Raw genomic sequence first — 19,356 nt, 5'->3', positions numbered from 1 at the left:
TCATGAATGAGAGATTAGGTGCTCAATGCTTGGGAAGATGTTTGGGGTCAAAAGACTTTGAATGTTACTTTGGTTATCACAAAGGTGACGTGCTCTGTATGGCCAACATGTTTTTAAGAATAGATCATCCATTTGTTGTAATATATATGTGATTTGATCATGTAAAATACTTATGTCTTATCAAACTAATTTTTTGCATTCATATTATTCTTAGCTTGTCATATGAGATGAACGGTTTAAATTATAAACATGAGTATAGATTAGTCCCATAATATGCCACCTTTACTTATGAAGTTGAGATCTTCAACTTTAACAAATCCAAACTCGAATGGGGGTAGGGTAGTGTGCAATTAGTAGGGCCGAGTGGATAGGCCTTATGGGCAGACTGGATTTTGGATTGGATTGGATTGGACTGGACCACCATGAGCTTGGTTGGTCACCTTTGACCAAGTGCCCTCAGAAGTGACAATACATAGAAGTAGACTTAGGACCAAGGAAGAACTAACCAAAGTGCCTATGTAAATTGGAGATGGTATGTCCATGGAGAGGTCTACACCACGAGAAGTTCTAGATATCGAATACGTTTAGATTAGGAAAGATCTTTTGTCATATAGGTAACAGATTACCCTCATTGAAGGGAAGCTTAATCGAATATGCAGTTCCTCCTCGTTGATCACATTGATGATTTGAGCATGGAGGATGTGAGACAATTATCTCATGTGCACCTTGAAGAGCAGGGAAGGAGAACAACACTATAGAGGGTTACCATCGTCTTCTTTAGCGGACATTCAATCTCTCTAAAGCCTAAATCTCTGTATTTATTTGCTCTTAAACTCTCATTCTTGGATTCTTGACTTTAGCATTGGAGGGGTTTTTCGGGCCATACCCCAGCCAGGTAGTGCTTGCAGTGTTCTTTGCCACGCAAGTCATGGTTCCTAGATTCCCTCAATCCGTCATAGAGCTCCAATTCTATAATTGTGAAATTCATCGTCACACAATTAGTGCCATCTGTGAGACCATTATCTTTGTGTTTAATTTGAGTAATGGGAATTGAAGATGGGCCTTTGTCAGTTCTTGAACGAAGGAGTAGCGTGGAGAAGATGAAGGACAAAAGCCTTGCACAACCAAAGGTGCAAACGGAATGAAACCGTGCATAAAAGCTCACTTCGGGCACATGGGAGTGATCTGAGATGCACCATCGTTTCCTTACTGGTGAGACCTCTCACCACCATACTCTCAAGAAAGGTTGGATCAACATATAAACCTTGACCATATACTTAATTTGTTTTGGTGAAAAATAATTTTCACATTTTCTTATTGAGAATTGCTTTTCACATTTTTTAGTGTTTAGTGCGATAAATAATGAAATTCAACAAAACAATTTTTGTTGTCAATGAAAAATGTGTTAATTTAGACAGAAAATATTTTCTATATTTTACAGGTGAATTTTTTTTTTTTCAAACCTAATGAGGCAGACCAAAATCTTACCAATGTCACCACCTCCATAATACACCACCTTGGTTTTAAAAAGCGGCCGCAATCGTTATGTAATGGTTTCGGTAGTTACGACCACTATAGCAGCGTGATAGAACTTTTCAATTGTAATGGCCGCCGCTGTTACATAAAGGCTATTACAGTATCATTACGATCGTTATGCTTCTGTTTTCAACATATTCTGTATATAAGTGATGTAGGACAAGTTTTTAAGAATTTCTGTATTTTTAGTTTTAATATTTTTGATATATTATTTTATTAGGATTCTTGTAATTTAGTATAAATATTTTAGAATTAGGTTTCTTAATTTAGATTTATTTTGTTTTCCTAATTTGTAGGCTACTTGTTTCCCAAGAATTAGACTAGTTGGATTGTTTCTTAATTTTAGATTTCTTGGTGTCTAGGAATATTTGGTCTCCAAGGTTTAGACTATTATAAATAGTTATGCAAGCCTTATGGAAAAATAACTTTTATTCAATAATATTAAGATATTTTCTCTTCCTTGTGAATGCAAGGTTCTATTTTCTCGTGGATTTGAGAGCCTCTTTCGTCTACTAGAACAATATCTAGTCTCTTGTGTATTCCGCTGAGTTAGTACGGCCACCTTTTATAAATTTTTTTAATCATTTGTTAAAATCATACAAAAGGCTCATAGAACTTATGTGAAAATTTTAAATCTACATGCTTTGGGTGTCAAATCTTTAAATTCTACAAGGCTTAAGTTTCTATCATAGTTAGATGAGCTTAGTTCTTTACCCCCTCAAACTTTCGTTACTTTTCTCATTTGATTCCATTCCTTCGTTATTACTCTAATAGTTAGATTCCATTCCTTCGTTATATCTATTTAGTTTTAGATTAAATCTTTCCTTCATTTCTATCATATTATATCTCATTTGATATCATGTTACGTATTTTTGCATTAGTAAATATGGTGGCATTTTGTAACTATCATTTTTAATATTAAACATTCTTTATTATTATTATTTTTTTCTCACTTCAAGGGAGAAGTTATTCATAGCCATATATACAATCAGTAAAGTTATAGGAAAAATTTCTATTGAGGCTTAAGACTGGAGTAAAAAATTAATACATATATTAGATTATGTTAAAGAACTAAACAAAACCCACAAAAAGCTATCTTGAACCTTACTAAATGTGATTTTGAAATAAGAACATGTGTATCGGCAAGTTTTTCCAAAGTTGTGAGAAAAAGTAAAAAATTCATGGCTATGGTTGCCGTTACACTATAGCTGTTACACCCCGCTACCATGTCAACACCACAGTTACTGTTATGGTGGTCACTACCATTATTGAAAACCTTGTACACCACACTACGTAGGGTTTCAATCAAACACAAGAAAAACATTTTTTCATGAAAAGAAATTCTAAAGAAAATATTTTTGGCCCAAAAAAGAAAGAAGGGTCATAAGCTTCTCCTACTGTCAGATTTCTGGCAAGAACTGTTCAATGAGTATTTCAAAGGGCTTCCTTGATTCCATTCTATACCTATGAACCTTCTCTGTCTTACAACACAAATAGTGACTAGCCGAAAAGCCCTCATATTGTATGGTCAGTTTGAACATCCAAAGCCATTCCTTGATGGTCACAGGACAGGACCACTTAGAAACACAAATATTCAGCAACCAAGCAAATCAGGCGGAGTATCAGAACACAAATCAAGCAAATAAGCTATTACATACTGCATGGGCTAAGCTTAACAAAGATTCAGCTGTTAAGCTTCCACAAACTCTGTATGCCATGTAAGTACCCCTTCCAAACTGTCTTTTAACTAGTAGAAAAGAGTCGTGACTTCAAAAGAAAACTGTAGGGTCTCCAAAACTATAAAGCAGTGACTGCGAACACTGCTGGATCAGTTTCAGTATTGTTAAGGGCTTTGGGAAAAACATTGTTTGACTGCCGAGATTGAAAAGAAAAAGGAAAAAAAAAAAAAAAAAGAGGAAAAAAAGAAAAGAAAAGAAAAGAGAGCATAGAATCTTACAACTACCTAATGTGGGTGATTTTCAGATTTCTAATTCTATTCTACCCAACCATTGTAGATTAAAAGAAAACCGGAACTGGTGATTACTTACCACAAAGCAGCCTTGTTTATTCCTTGGCTTCCTTGGTATTTTTCACCCTCTCTTAGCTTTGTTTGTTCCTTGGCTTCGTCCTTCATTGGTATCCTTCACAATCTCTTCTTCCTCGGATTCCTTTGCATTGCTTGACTTTGCTTTTGTGTCGATATTTTTGAAATCTTCAATCATCCCTTCCTGTGCAGTGCTTTTGCCACTCTCCTCCAAATCCAAGTCTTCCTTAGCTTTTCCGAAACTCTCCACCCCATCATCCTCTTTGGTAGCCTTTTTAGCTTTCTCCACTGTTTCTACCTCCTTGGCTTCTGCAATGACCTTGAGAAGTTCTGAAGGTATAGCTGCAGTGTCAAGCTCCCGGCAACCCTTGGGAGCATTTTTAGCTTCTTGATCTGTGAGCATGTAAGAAGGGACCTGATGAGAGAAACGAAACATTTCCTCTCTTGGAATTGTCTTCACTTCTCGCAGGTCCAAATTTTGGTGAAACACTGACTTGAAGCCAGCAACTTTAACTAGTGGAGCTACAACTACACCTCGCTGCTTGTTATAATCTTCAAGCACTTCTACCACATCATATTTGTGTATCACCTCATTTGGTGTAAGAACATTCCAATCGGGAGACCAGTTACTGTAAAGAGCCCAAATGTCTCCCTTTCTGGGAAAAATTTGAATGACCCCTCTTTTGCCTTTCATCCACTTGACCCTGTGCGAGAAGGAATTGAGATTGCTAAAGATTACATGCTTGCCTACCCTGAAATCCCCACTAGTCTTGGAAAAGCCAGATCCAATCCAATTTAGAGGGCCCAGTTCAGCATTACTTTTAGAGTTCAGCCAACTAATCTGCACCTCGAAGGGCTTCGTAGATATCAAATTATGAATTAAAGCATAATACCGAGGCATGCCATCATCATCATCATAGGCAGCCCAAACTTGGTTTTCACCGAAGGATTCCTCTGCCCGATCCTTATCAAACTCATAAAAATCTGGATCTAGAACACTCATTGACTTGGTTTCAGCAGCCTTTTCATTGAAATCAATATTAGAAGTGACAAGGGAAGAATTTCTGGGCTGTACTGAATTATTAGTGTCCACAAATGCAGCATTTTTATTTCCATCTTTCTTCCCACCATTTGGTTTTTCCTTTACCATCTTCTTACTCTCTTTAATTGAAGCCTCCAATGCAGTTTTCTTGTTCCATTCATTGAGCTTCTTCCTGATCTCCATCTGCGACTTTGCCATCAGCAAATTGCGAATTTCTAACTGTGACATCTCCTGTACACTGTTATTCTGGACAGTTCCTGAAGTGTTAAGGCTTTCTGTTCCCAAGCAAACCTTCTGATTAGGCATTGCCATTTGATTAAGCATCTCTCTTCCAGTAACATTCACCTGAATGCGACTCTTTTTCATAGGCCCAGAAGTGGAACCAGCATTGGAAGCTAACCTGGCACTCATTTTCATAGAAGCAATGTTTGGACTTTTGATTGAACCAACGCCTGCAGACCCCAGTTTTAACATATTTGAAGCAGATGTGTTGTTTGTCATATGACGGTTTACATTTTGCTGCTGCTGCTGCTGGTAGAAGGGCCATGAGGTGGTTGGATTCGGACCATTTTTGGGTGGGGCAGGCATCTCAACAGCATAACAGGGTTCATGACAGTTTGGACAGCGAACTTTTTGATTGAGGTAATCTCTTAAATGCTCATATTGGATCTTACATCGGTTGCATGCAGTCCAAAATGTGTTTGGTTTTGATGGACGGGGTGCAATTGGAATAAGTCGGGGACTAGCAGCACTCTTCTGATCCTTTACACTGGAATCATCATTGTTGGTTGGTGTTGATGAATTCCCAGTTATACCGCTTAGATTCCGTTTCTGATCATATGCTTCTCTCTTAGCCTTATCAGACAACAAACTCAATGCTTCAGCGATAATTTTGAAGGCCCCTTTAACCCCCACTGACTTGTCAGGGTGAAGACTGCGATACAATTTCCTGTAGTGTCTCCTCAACGTTTCATTATCAGCCAAGGGATTCACGCCTAGAACCCCATACCAGTCTACTTCACCGTTTATCTTTTTCTCAGCAGAAATGTACACATCAAGGGTTGCCATGAATTGAGGAAGACCCTCAAGCAGGGGAAACAATTTTTGAGCTTTCAAAGCAAATTTTTTGGCTCCAGCAAAGTCTCTCTCTTTCAACTTCTGCTCTGCAATTTCTTTAGCTCTCGCAGCATCATTCTTATTACACTCCATTTCTTCAATGTTTTGCACTCTCTGTTTCTTGTGTAATTCTTATGTTCCTCCCGTGTGCAGAGGTGGCTCAAGTTTGTTCACCTAAGGCATAAAAAACTTAAATGAGGCCTTTTTATATTTTTTTTGAAATACATTTCTTTTATGTTGAAATGCAAAAATACTAATTAAGTTAAAGTTTAGAACTTTCAATTCCCAAAACCAATTTAAACCAACAATATAATCTTTTAGAAAACATTGAAGATTAAGAAAGCTTTCCTTACTTTTTTAACTATTAGTGTGATCGCAATTTATTTTTATAATATTAAAAGACATAAAAGTGGGGCCTCTTACTGTGCAAGGCCTTAGGCAAAGTCTTATTTTCTTGGCACTCGAGCTGCTTCTGTCTGTGTGCAAGCACTAATACACCACAATAATGAATTGACAATAAAAACCCACTTTTGGCAAAAAAGGAGAATAACGACAAGAAGTTATCAGCATATAATTAGGTCATTGTTAGTCTCATAATCACAACGATAAAATCAAATAACAAATAAATACATCTTTCTATTTACCAAATCCAAAGGTTCATCTCTCCTTGTAATGAGCAAACGACAAAACTATAAAGATAATGATCATAATCGATTAACTAGAATACCGAACTTTAAAAATCCCCAGATTAATAGGTGGTAAGAAATCACAGAACACTATTTGATCAAAACATTATTGGCGCATAATCAGGTCATTTTTGTTAGTCATAACCATAACAATCAAATGAAACACAATTAAATGCATGTTTCTATTTACGAAACCCATAGATTTGTATCTATCCTCATGTCGAAAAATTCTTAATGAACAACCGACAAAATTAAAAAGGTAATCATGTAATTGACTAACTAGAATGCCAAAAACCTTCTTAATGACCAACCGTTATGAAAACAAACCAACTAAATACCGAACTTTGAAAAACACGAATAAATTGGTGATAAGAAATTCAAAACACAGTACTTTGATCACCATCTGCATTAATGACCAACTGTTATGAAAATGGACTAACTAAAAATACCGATCTTCTGAAAAGCACAAGGAACAGTAGTTGGCACACCATCCGCATTAGTCATTCCTACCCAATTTCAGTGATCATGAAACAAATACAGAGAAAATGATAATATAAAAACCCTCTGTCTCTTCAACCACTAATAGAAAACTTTGTCATGAGATACATTGTATGGACTGAACAAACCAGAATGGAATCCAAAACTCAAGAAAGCAGAAAATGCTTAAGTGTTAACTACTCAATCTTACTTGCAAAGAGCAAAATTAACCAAACCCATCAATCAGAATCTGGAAAACTCGAGATTTCACATCTACAGTACCCAAATTCAGTATATCAGACCAAACCCTAGAAAGCCCTTATCATCATCAATGCAAATCTAAAAAACACACTTAATGATTAAAATCACTTCCATGCAAAGTACAAATCAAAGACTGTACATAGATATACAGATGCATAGATAGAATTCAGATTAATAAGAGAGATACGATTGCTTACCCTATTTGAGAAATGAGAACTGTATACAGATACATAGACAGAATTCAGATTAAAAAGAGAGATACGATTGGTTGCCCTATTTGAGAAATGAGGACTGTAGAGAGAGACACCGTCGATGAATTTCCACCAAATTAGATTTTGTTCTTATTTTTACCAGCCAGATCATACACAGTGATAATTCCCGAAACAGCATTTATTGTGAAAACTTCGCATACCCTAGTAGAGATTTAACACAGAAAATATAACAAGAAGTAAAATAAAAATATACGTATATAAATAAAAAGTAGTACATTTTTTCCTTCTGTGTATGAAGTATTTTCTCACCCAATGCCAAAACCAAATAACCTACCTTTTGGCATTGGGTTTAACTCTGGTTTTTGTTCTAAATATAGTAAATTAATTAAAGTGAGTATACATATTATAGAGCACTCAATTAAATTTCTTTTGTCATTATTAGAAATTACAAAAAATTTGGTAAGTAATAGTACCATATTTATTGTTTTTTGTTTTTCACAATTGAATTAGCATTTAATGCCTGTTTTTAATTTGAGTTATGTTTTTATTTCTGTAATCCCTGTTTCTTTCAAAGTTGAATTATGTCTAATTTGAAATTTGAGTTTAGCTCTTCAGCCTAAGTTAGTGAATTTCATATAAATAAAGTTAATCCAAGAATATCAAATAATTAAGAAATAAATAGAAGTACATTGAAAAGCTAATTTTCGAAGTTCTTTACATTTTTCTATTGTTTAGCTAAATCTTTGAATACATGAACTGAAATTGTACGTCTGTTGACATAATGTATAATAGTAGCAAGATGAAATTTCCTTTGTACTTCAAAGTATAGGACAGCAGAGTCGAGTCGAGTAATGTAACGCCCCCAAATAATACAATAATTACAACCCAAAACATGTGTTAATAACTACATCAATCGGAGTAAATAGTCCTTTCATTACATAGAGTTGATGATACAAAAGAGTTTAACAAAGTAAATGCCCTATCGGCTTACACCTTTCCAAGTCTGGACTTGGTTACAAAAGAGAAACTAGCTCACACACATTTAGCCCTTAGCTTTACAAAAATATACAATTCAAATAAAGAAGTTCTTGCTTCCAAATGTCCCTCCAAGCTATTGCCTTGGCGGAGCATGTCACCAATACTTGAAAATGGTTTTCCCAAATAGGGTGAGCCACAACCCAGTAGGAATAATCTATCACAATATATGAGGTTTAACAAAGGTATAAGTACAATATGCATAAACAATGTCCGTGATAAAGCATCCACATTTTATATAGTCATAAGATACCCAATCCAATTTCTAATCCATTTCCATTTGATTCATTTCATTACATGAGCCAATTTAATCATTTTTCAATAACCCAAATGTGACTACAACTCATTAGTTTTATAATCACATCATCATCATATAAATACTTCAAACTTGCCAATTTACAAATATTTCGTCCGTGGGATCAGCACCCGTGTATAATTTTGAGACTTTTACCCAGGACACTTCGGCCACCTTAATTATAATGGAGTCCATTCCCTTTCTCCTCCCAAACAATCATTTATACATATGCAATGTATTTAAACACATAATCATACGTGGAGTACATTCCCTTTTCACTCTCAAATTATCATACATATACAATGTATATAAATAGTCATATTCAATGACAACCAACAAGAGATTAGTTTCAATTCACATAATCTGTATGCAATTTCTACAACAATCATAGCTATTCTCCACCGATAGCCCAATACAGATATTTCTAAACAGATATATAATCTCATGACAGATAATTTATCCAAGATTTCCAAAGATGTGAAGTATTACATACTCATTTCCATCATCTATTTCAACCCTCGCTCAATTTCATGTTTACTACACCAATTTCAATCATTTATACAAAATAATCATGATAGTCATTTTAGGGCAAAAATTCCCTTTCTCCAAATATCAACCCAAATATCAAAATCAACCATTTTGACACAACATGATCTCATTTTCAAATCTCATACTTATTTATTTCATACTCACCAAAACCCCTATTTCCATTTCATACCTAAACCCTAGGTTTGTTCACATTATCCCCAAATCCCACCATTGTTACACAATTGACAAATAACTAAGTGAAAACCCATAACAAAGTGTAGAAAATCTCGACCTTAAGAAGAGAAGACGGGCAAAGCAAGGTTGAAACTCCAAAGACACCGAAATCCAAGTTTGTTCGAATCAAAATGAAGATTTTGATGCACTCTACCTTTTTCTCAAAGGCATTAGGGTGAAGAGATCAACGGATCTAAATGAAATATAAGAGAAGGTGAGTTTTAGAGAGAGACTTAAGATTTAGGTTTTTGGAAAGTTTTAGAGAGGAATGAAAAAGTGATATAAAACATCATCTTCACGGACTGTTATACATGCAGTCCGCTTGAGCGTGGAAAGTGACGTTCGAGCGTCAGACACAAAGGTCCGCTCGAGCGTGGAAAGTTACGCTCGAGTGTAGAATACACAATTCCAGAAGTTTTGCAGACGAAGGACTCCGCTCAAGCGTAAGATTGGATGCTCGAGCGTCCAATGCACTCTCCCAGTATTTGCAGATCTGCAAAAACATACCGAGAGTTGACAAATCCCACTTGAGCGCAAGAATGGACACTTGAGCGGAGGAGCAAAATTTGTGAAGCCCGCTTGAGCGCAAGAATGCCCGTTCGAGCGAAAGAGTCAAAATCTGGGCGTCACAGGTTTGGAAAAAAAACAAGCAACCAACCTGTTCCAAACGCACAATTACAAAACGATAATCAAAATAGAGAGGAGACAAGGGAAACAAGATATGAATAACCATTCAAAATTGTACGGATCCAAGTCTGGAATACGACAAGTGACGGGTCAAAACCCAAATCGCTATAAGTAATATGTTTGTTTAAGTTTGGACTGAAAACTTTGCAAACTTTAAAATGTATTTTAGCTTGGCTTGTTTACTTTTTGAGCCTATTTGAAATGAGTTTTAATTGAGTTTATCACTAGCTGAAATCAAATAATTATTTATAGAGCGTATAACGGAGTCGAACTAAGCTATGTAGGTTATTCAAGTTTGGCATGAAAACTTAACGAGTTACAAATATGTTCAAGCTTCTCTTGTTTACATAATGAACCAATTTCAATTCAAACTTTTAAGAAGTCGAGTTAGAGCAATATTTTAAAAGGCTCTAGGCGCACCGAGGCGATAAGGTTTCCCATAGCCTAAGTGCGAGGCGAGGCGAGGCACGCACCTTACCAAAGCAAGGCGTAAGTAGTAGAAGAAAACCAAAATTATAAAAGGCAAACTTTTCAACATAACAAATATATATAGAATTCCAAAAATAATAAAGCAAGCTTCGCTATTTCAAATAACTAATAAACATAACATTCAATCTTCTAAAAGTAGAAATAGAATATCTAACAAAAGATATAAAGTATCTCATTCACATCCACCAAAAACCTCAAGTTTTAAGGTCATTCACATAAAGTTCAAAACAGCTAAGCTTCTAGTTTGCAGTTCAAAAAAGAAATAAAAAGCACTTAATCAATAGTTGGAGTAGAAAAATAGGTAAAGCCTACGAAGCCCATGCCTCGCACCTCGAAAAACAGCTCTTGCCTTAGCACCTAAGTTGCGCCTTGCGTATTACGCCTCACCTTGACCTGTTCGAAGTGCAAGGTTGTACCTCGTTGCGCGTCGAGCTTAGGCGCGAGCCTAAGCGTGCCTTTTAAAACACTGAGTTAAAGTAGCTTGGTTTGTTTTACAACCCGGTCAAATTTTAATGCCAATCATAGTTAATTGTTGTCTTTGGTCTAAATTTGTTAATATTTTGCAGGGTTGGTTCTTTCACTATTGGAATGAAGGTTTCAAAAAGCGGTTTTACGTAATTACATAATGGTTGTGGCGGTAGGCGCTATCCGTTGCACTTGCTTGTGCGGTGTGACGAAAATTCACGTGTAATAGTTGTTTCAGTGTTATGTAACGACTATAGCAGTATTGTAATGGCCATAATGGCTCATTACACACATTTACAATATTTTGAATAGCTTCCATTCCCACAAAAAAAAAAAAAAAGAAGCCAAAAGCTTATAAAAAAAGAATGAATACTCAAGTGATCCAAGCCTAAAGAAAAAACCTTGTATAAATTTTTTTTCTTTATAATTTATTTTTTAATTTTTATTTCATTACATTAGCATGTAAAATAAAAAATATATAAATAGTTACTCATTCCATCCCAAAATATTAGTCCCTTATTCCATTTTTTATTGTCCCAAAATATTAATCCCTTTTAAAAAATCAATGACTAAAATAATATGAATTTCCTGTTTTGCCCTTCTTTTAAATTCATTAATAATACAAAAAATACAATTATGACAATTGATATTCCCCAAAAAATGTGCTATCAAAGGGTAATTTTGGACAATTAATATTTTTAAAGTACAATAATTATACTACCAAAAAAAGTTGGATTCCCCAAAAGAGACTATTATTTTGGGACAGAAGGAGTAATCATTTCATTTAATATTTAATTTGAAATATTTTTTATTTTGCTACTGTAATGTGTTGTCTAAAAAATGCCTTTAAAACAATAAATAAAATAAGTAGCTCAAAAATAATTTTTGTTTATGGCACAATTTTTTTTTAATAATAATTTCATTTAATACTTAATTATAAATAATTTTATTTAGTTAGCTATATAATGTTGTGTAAAAAAATGTCTTTTTTTAAATAAAAAAAAAGCTCAAAAATAATTTTTGTTTATGACACATTTTTTATTTTTATAATCATTTCATTTCATAATTGTAAATATTTTTTATTTATTTAGTTAGTTTAGGTATTGGTCAAAAATAATTTTGTAGATATTTGAAATCAATTATTCTTAAAGCTATTAATAACATTGAGGTTCCTACAAGGATTCATTGAACAGACCCATTTTAGTAACATCATTACTTTTAACTTTAACCAAGGTTTCGAAAAATGGTTACGGTTGTGGTTGCACGGTTGCGGTTACAAGGTGTAAAGGCTATGGCGCAACGGTTGCAATAATCAGCACCGTGATTTTTTTTTTTAAAAATTTTTTTGCACAATTTGAAGAAAACTTACTGATGCGCATATTTTTATTTTTATTTTTTCTAGAATCACATTTATTGGGGTTTAAAATATATTTTGATTAATTTTTGTTAATTTGTAAGTATAATGTAATATATTTTATATTTTCAAATCACTATAAAAGGAGCTTTTTACATTTAATGGTTAATGGCTTTCAGAATAATTGATTTTAAATGTCTACAAATTATTTTTGACCAATACCTAAACTAACTGAATAAAAAATATTCACAATTATTAAATGAAATGATTATAAAAATAAAAATTGCGCCATAAACGAAAATTATTTTTGAGGCATTTTTTAGACAACACTTTACAGATAACTAAATAAAATTATTTACAATTAAATATTAAATGAAATGATTATAAAAAATAAAAATTGTGCCATAAACAAAAATTATTTTTCAGCCACTGATTTTATTTTATTTTTTAAAGAAATTTTTTAGACAACACATTATAGTAACAAAATAAAAAATATTTACAATTAAATATTAAATAAAATGATTATAAAAATAAATAGAACCACTATTTATATATATATTTTTATTTTACATGCTAATGTAATGAAATAAAAAAAAAAATTATGAAGAAAAAAATTCATGTGAGATTTTTTTTTTTTTGGCTTGGATCACTTGATTATTTGTTATTTTTTTGGGGAATGGAAGATATTTAGAATATTGTAAAAGGATGTAATGGTGTGTAACAGACCATTACGACCGTTATGGTACTGCTACAGCTGTTATGTGACATCGAAACAGTTATTGCACATGTGAATTTCTGTCACACCGCTATAGCGGCCGTAACGGGTGGTGGTAACCACCACAACCGTTATGTAACGGCGTTACGTAACGGTTGCAGCTGCTTTTTAAAACCTTGGTAAGAATGTATTTATTTAGATATGACAACCATGACTATAATGGAGAAACTTCTAGGAATCATTTTTTCACCAAAACAATTGATTTACTTTATTTTCTTTCCTTATTTTCTACTCCATTTTTTTCTATATTTTTTAAAGCCATGTTCAATACATGACAGTCTAATGTACGAGTACAATTTCTGACCAAATAATCATTCATTAACTCAGGAGCACCAACTCAGCACGTTAAGGTTCACACTGTAAAGATTATAAGGTCCACTCTGTAGTTAAGGTAAGCTGAATAGGATATGAGAAAAGCATGCACTGTCAATATCTCATTGATGGCAAAAGATGCCTGACTGTGCTCATTAAAAATATAGATAGATGCAGCATTAGACAGATAGATAGATGCCTTACTTTGTAGAGATGTTTGGGGAAGGATTGGCCATACTGGTGTACTTCCTCTTGAATCCACCTCTCATGATTCTCCAATTTCATTGATCTCAGAAGATAAATTAGCGTTCCAGTATATAATCTGTGTTTTTTTATATGTTTTTGTTATAGGGAAAGTATCAAAGCATTTTTTCACCAGGAAAGTTGATAAAAAAGATACCATAAAAGTGAAATAATCTACCTGAATGGAACATTTTCAACCATCCAAACAAACAAACAGCTTCCTCCATACAGAAAGTCAAGTTCGACAAGTGGTGAGCTGCCACGTTATCAGATTTCCTAGTGAATCCAAAATTCTCAATCACTGCCTGCATATATACCTTAATAAAAAGAGCCACAAATCACAATTTCCAGTTATCAACTGGAAAATCACTTGGTTAAGATGCTGCACAACCTCCTTTTGTAAATCAATCAACCAAAAGATTACAATCACCATGCTCGTGGAGACCTTTTGACTATAAAGTATCATTATATTACTTCCATCTGAATTAGTAGTCATTAAAGTTTTTGTGACAAGTAAAATATTCCACTGGAAGCTAGAAGTGAATGAAAAAAAAGGGGGGACCTGAAATAAATGTAATCGATATTTTTTTCAGTTATAATAGTATGAGCTGCAAATGCAAATTACAAAGTCATGTCCTTTGGGTAATGGTTTACAAAAGAATGAAACAGCCTTGTGTAGACACTTTATTTTGACCAGCCCTAGGACTTAGGCATTTTGGATGCTCCCCAATAATTAAACTGTTACATTTCCAATTCTCGGGCCACTGTTGAGACTGAGGACTATTTTCTATCCCCTAAGTCCGTTCTCCCAAAAACATTGTTTTGCTTGGCTGAAATTACCTTTTCAAACATCTTTCCAAAAGGACATGGGATATGTGCCCGGTCAACTTCGAATTGTCAATTTTCTAAAGAAAAACTTATGCTATGATAAAAAAATAATGTCAACTTGGAGTTAATCAGATGCATAAAAGTAACAAAATTGTTCGGAAGTCAAAGTTGTTGACTGAGTTATCGTGGGGCCCAATGGTCAACCACGTGTGGCCGCCCATTCTGAGTCAAACCGCAGGTTGGCACCTGCGGCCGCATTACAGGATTACGGCCACACATTCCATGAGCTGCCGCACGTGCTTAAGCAGCACATATTTGATTTTCAGAAGATTTTGTTTACTAAAATGGTGTATTGCACCGCTAGGCTGTGTATATTTGCATTAGAGTTTCGACCTAATGTGTACATACTTGCCCCCCAAGCCTCCCCTCCTTTTTGAGGATAGCCAAGAATTTTCTAGCAAAACTTCCTCTCTCTCTCTCTCTCTCACAGACACACACACACACACACATACTTTAGCTCCGAAAGTCACACCAATTCTAGCAAGTAATGCGGTGCCCTTTAGCATACCAAAAGCAAAGGAAATCAAAGCAGATTGTGAAATATGTTATGTTTATGTTCTTGTTATTTAGTTTAGTCATTAAGGGTAGTTTAGTCTTATTATTTGTAATTAGGCTTTTCGGGTTTTGGTTGCCTTATTTATATTGTTCTTCCGTCTTTAGTGATGAATAACATAATACATACTTTTGCTCACCTTTTGTAATATGGTATTAGAGCCAATTAACGGCATCCCTAGCAACTAGGCATTCCGGCACCGGAGGTTGAAGTTTGCAAGCCGAAAGTCAGTCGGCAGTCACAGTTCGCACCATCACAGCAGTTCGCAGCCTTCGCATCATCATTACAGCAGTTCGCAACCTTCGCATCACCATTACAGCAGTTCGCAACCTTCGCATCATTGCACCAGTGTGATTCTTGCAGTTCTTCACAGGTTTGACTTCGCAGGCAGTGAAACATGTTATGTTTCTGTTTGGGTGAAGCTTTATGGTTCTGACAAGGCTTCCCTATGATCCTTGTGTGCTTTATACACTGAACTTTGTGACGGCAACACTAGGACTTGAGTTCCTCCGTCATCAAAAATTGCATATTGCAGGCCATCTATCTCTCAGGTCACTTGGCAGCCTGTGTCTTCTCTCAGCCACATCGCAGCTTATCGCAGGTGCTCTTTCTCTGTCGCACCTTCTCGTACCTTCTCGTCTTCAGTTCTTCGCAGCAACAGTCCTGCTTCAGTGCACTTTGTAGCCCTTGATTGCAGCCTTGACGAATCAGTCTTTCTTGTGATTCTGCCGTTCATCCTGGTTCTTCTTTGATTTGTCTCTTTTGTTCGTCTATGTTGTGTTCGTCATTCATGGCTGCCCATCAGGACCTTTCTTCTCAGGCTTTTGCTATGACCGCCACTTTGTTAGGTTTGCATAGTTCTTTACCTCAGGTATTCTCTCTACCACATGGATTTTTGACTCGGTCATTCTCATCATATGACTCCTGTTTTCTCTCTTCTCAATAATTGTGTCTGTCCCTCTTCCCCTATTACTTTTGCTAGTGCTAATGGATCCCCTATGTTTGTTAGTTCAATCAATTTTATATCTTATTTCCTCGTCCATACCTCATGTCTTTTATAATCCTCAACTGTCTCTAAGTCTCCTATCTATTAGTCAACTATCTGAGTTGGGTTTTGATGTTGTCTTCTCTATTTCTGATTGTGTTGTGTAAGATCGGGTATCCAAGAGGCAAATTGGGATTGGGCGTAGAGTTGGTGAACTTTATGTCTTGGAGCATTTGCATCTCCCTCTGACATCGCCTTTCACTACTATGTCCTCTTTTTGTCTTAATCACCAGTCCTTTCCTTTTTAGCTTTGGCATTCTTGACTAGGGCATTTATCTAGTGATCATTTGAAACTTTTAGTCAAATCTGGTCATTTAGGCAGTATCTTTGTTAATGACATTTCTAAGTGTAGAGGGTGTAAGTTTGTATAGATGTTTGCTCTTCCCTTTAATAAAAGTAGTTCTATTTCTTCAATCCCTTTTCAATTGGTACATATTGATTTATGGGACCTTCCCCAATTGCTACAAAGGGCAATTCCCAATATTATGTATATTTTGTGGATGACTATAGTAGGTTTACATGGATTTACTTAATGACCCGAAAATCTAATTTGTATAAGATTTACTATAATTTTCACTATATGGTTGACACTTCATTCTCTTACCACCCTTAAAATTCTTCGTTCTTATTTGGGATTAAGTTCTTCCTTACTGAGTTTATTGAGTTCTTAGCTACAAATGGTACCATTCATCAATCCTCTTGTTTTGATACTTCTGCACAAAATGGTCGAGCTAAAAGAAAACATTGTCATCTCCTTGACATTGCTTAATCCCTTCTTATCTCCTCGTCTCTCCTTTCTGTTTTTTGGGGGGAATTTGTGCTTATTGCTGCCTATCTTCTTAATTGCATGCCTACTCCTCTTTTCTCTAGTGCTTCTCCATATGAGTGTTTTTTTTGTTGAGATTCCTAATTATTCTCTTCTTCGTGTATTTGGTTCTACCAACTTTGTTCTTCATTCCAAATGGGACTGTTCCAAGCTTAGTCTTGTGTGCTTTCTTGGGATATGGGATTCATCAGAAGGGTTACCGTTGTTATGATCCTGTGGCCAAAAAAAGCTCTATGTGACTCGGCATGTCACCTTTCTAGAGAAATTACCTTACTTTACTCTTACTCGCATTGCCAAGGATGAATTAATTCATATTAATCCCTTTCCTCTTGATGTACCCGCAGATGAGTTTGTCTTTAACCTTTGAGGTGTCCTCTCTGCCTCCTGAAAGTGCTCTAGCTTCTTTGCTTGCTTCTCTCCTCCGAGCTCCCCTTCCTCTAGCTCTACACCTCCTCCCTCTGTCACTTTGGATCTTGCTTCTCTTGCTTCTTGTTATCCCACTCGGGACCGTCATCCTCCGGTAAGACTTGATTTGAGCCCAGGTCCTACAAAAAAAGCTTGTTATGATCTGAATTAGGTTACTGCCATGAATGATGAGTTAACTGCTTTGACTAAAACTTAGACTTGGGACTTGGTTCTGTTACTTGCTGGCAAGAATCTTGTGGGTTACAAATGGGTCTACAAGGTTAAGATTCTTTTTGATGGCTCTTTGGAACGTCACAAAGCCCATTTGGTTGCAAAGGGATTTTCTCAAGAATATGGGGTTGATTACGAAGAGACTTTCGCTCTTGTTGCCAAGATGAACACTGTTTGTACTCTTATCTGCGTTTCTGCTGCCCATTAATGGCCTTATTTCAGTTAGATGTCAAGAATGCTATTTTTGATGGACATCTTGCAGAGGAAGTGTATATGCGACTCCACCTAGTCTTTCTCATCCTCCGGGTCTTGTTTTCAATCTTTGCCGTGCTCTCTAAGTAGTCTCCACATGCATGGTATGAGCGGTTTCAGTTTGTTGTCTCCAGATTGGTTTTTGATTCAATTATTTACATCCTTCGAGCCTTTAAACTTAGGTTGAACCTTGTCTCTCGGGCTTTAAATATTTCAAATTAAGGATAATTCATTTCGCAAGCCTGAATGACCTACACATATAAACTCATTAAAACCGTTAAGTAACAATAATTCAAGGACTAACAATTATATTTTAGGGGGCCTAAATGTGTTCAATTTTGGCACCTATCAGTTTCTATCCTAGCTTACATGATTCGGCTCTTTTTGTTCGTTTGCTTATCTTGTTGTTCTTCTTCTATATGTGGATGATATGATCATCACTAGATCCGACTCTAGTACTGTCTAAGTGCTCAAGCAGCAGCTTTTTTAGGAATTTGAGATGAAGGATTTGGGATATCTTCGGTATTTTCTAGTTATTGGTTGCCTTCTGTTCTACTGGGTATCTTCTGTCTCAAACTAAATATGCTAGCGATATCCTTTCTTGTGCCAATCTCACTAATGCCAAGACTGTAGATACTCACATTAGATTCCATGCTATGTTTTCTGCTTCTGATGGGGTTCTTCTTGATGATCCTACTGTATATCGTGAGTTGGTTGGTTAACTTGTTTACTTACTGTGACTCACCCAGATCTCTCTTATACTATGCACATTCTCAACCTGTTTGTCTTTGCTCCTCATTCCACCCACTAGGCTGCCTTGTTACATGCTCTTTGCTACATTTAGGATACCTTGTTGTACTGCTTTTTATTGTCTTCCTCTTCAGATTTGACTCTTTGTGCCTGTGCTGATTGATTGGGCTAGTGGTATCTCTTATCGCAAGTTTATCTTTGGTTTATATGTTTTTCTTGGAGATTCTCTCATCTCTTGAAAAAATAAGAAACGATCTGTTGTTGCTCGCTTCATCGTTGAAATTGAGTATCATGCCATGGCTCATGCTACTTCTGAAGTGGTTTAGCTTCGCTGGCTTCTTTTTGATATGGGAGTTTCTCTGTGTTCCTCGACTTCGTTGTATTGTGACTATTAGAGTGCTGTTTAGATTACCCATAATTCGGTTTTTCATGAGTGTACAAAGCAAATTGAGATAAATTATCATTTTGTTTGGCAGCGTCTTCATGCTGGCACTCTTACTCTCCCTTTTGTTCCGTCCTCTCTCCAGTTGGCCGATTTCTTTACAAAGAATCATGCTATTGCTCGGTTTCATTTTCTTCTTAACAAACTTTCAATGCTATTTGCAGGCGCATCCT

The 19,356-nt window shown here is 35.6% G+C and overlaps 1 protein-coding gene and 1 long non-coding RNA gene across 2 annotated transcripts in view; one reads left to right on the top strand and one right to left on the bottom strand.

Annotated features, from left to right (window-relative positions):
- Positions 1-19,356, top strand: part of LOC114323295 (uncharacterized) — a 33,830-nt gene that overhangs the window by 1,064 nt on the left and 13,410 nt on the right. The window lies entirely within an intron of this gene.
- Positions 3,488-6,254, bottom strand: LOC114323293 (uncharacterized). The gene is made up of 2 exons (XM_082909919.1): positions 6,162-6,254; positions 3,488-5,912 (listed from the first exon to the last, which is right to left on the bottom strand). Exon 2 carries the CDS (start codon positions 5,829-5,831, stop codon positions 3,627-3,629), a length of 2,205 nt encoding a protein of 734 aa, XP_082766045.1. The 5' UTR covers positions 5,832-5,912; positions 6,162-6,254; the 3' UTR covers positions 3,488-3,626.

This window comes from Camellia sinensis, chromosome 15, assembly GCF_055761805.1.
Source record: "Camellia sinensis isolate YWXY chromosome 15, ASM5576180v1, whole genome shotgun sequence".
In the NCBI taxonomy this organism is placed as follows: domain Eukaryota; kingdom Viridiplantae; phylum Streptophyta; class Magnoliopsida; order Ericales; family Theaceae; genus Camellia; species Camellia sinensis.
This window is presented reverse-complemented; position numbering and strand designations above follow the sequence as displayed.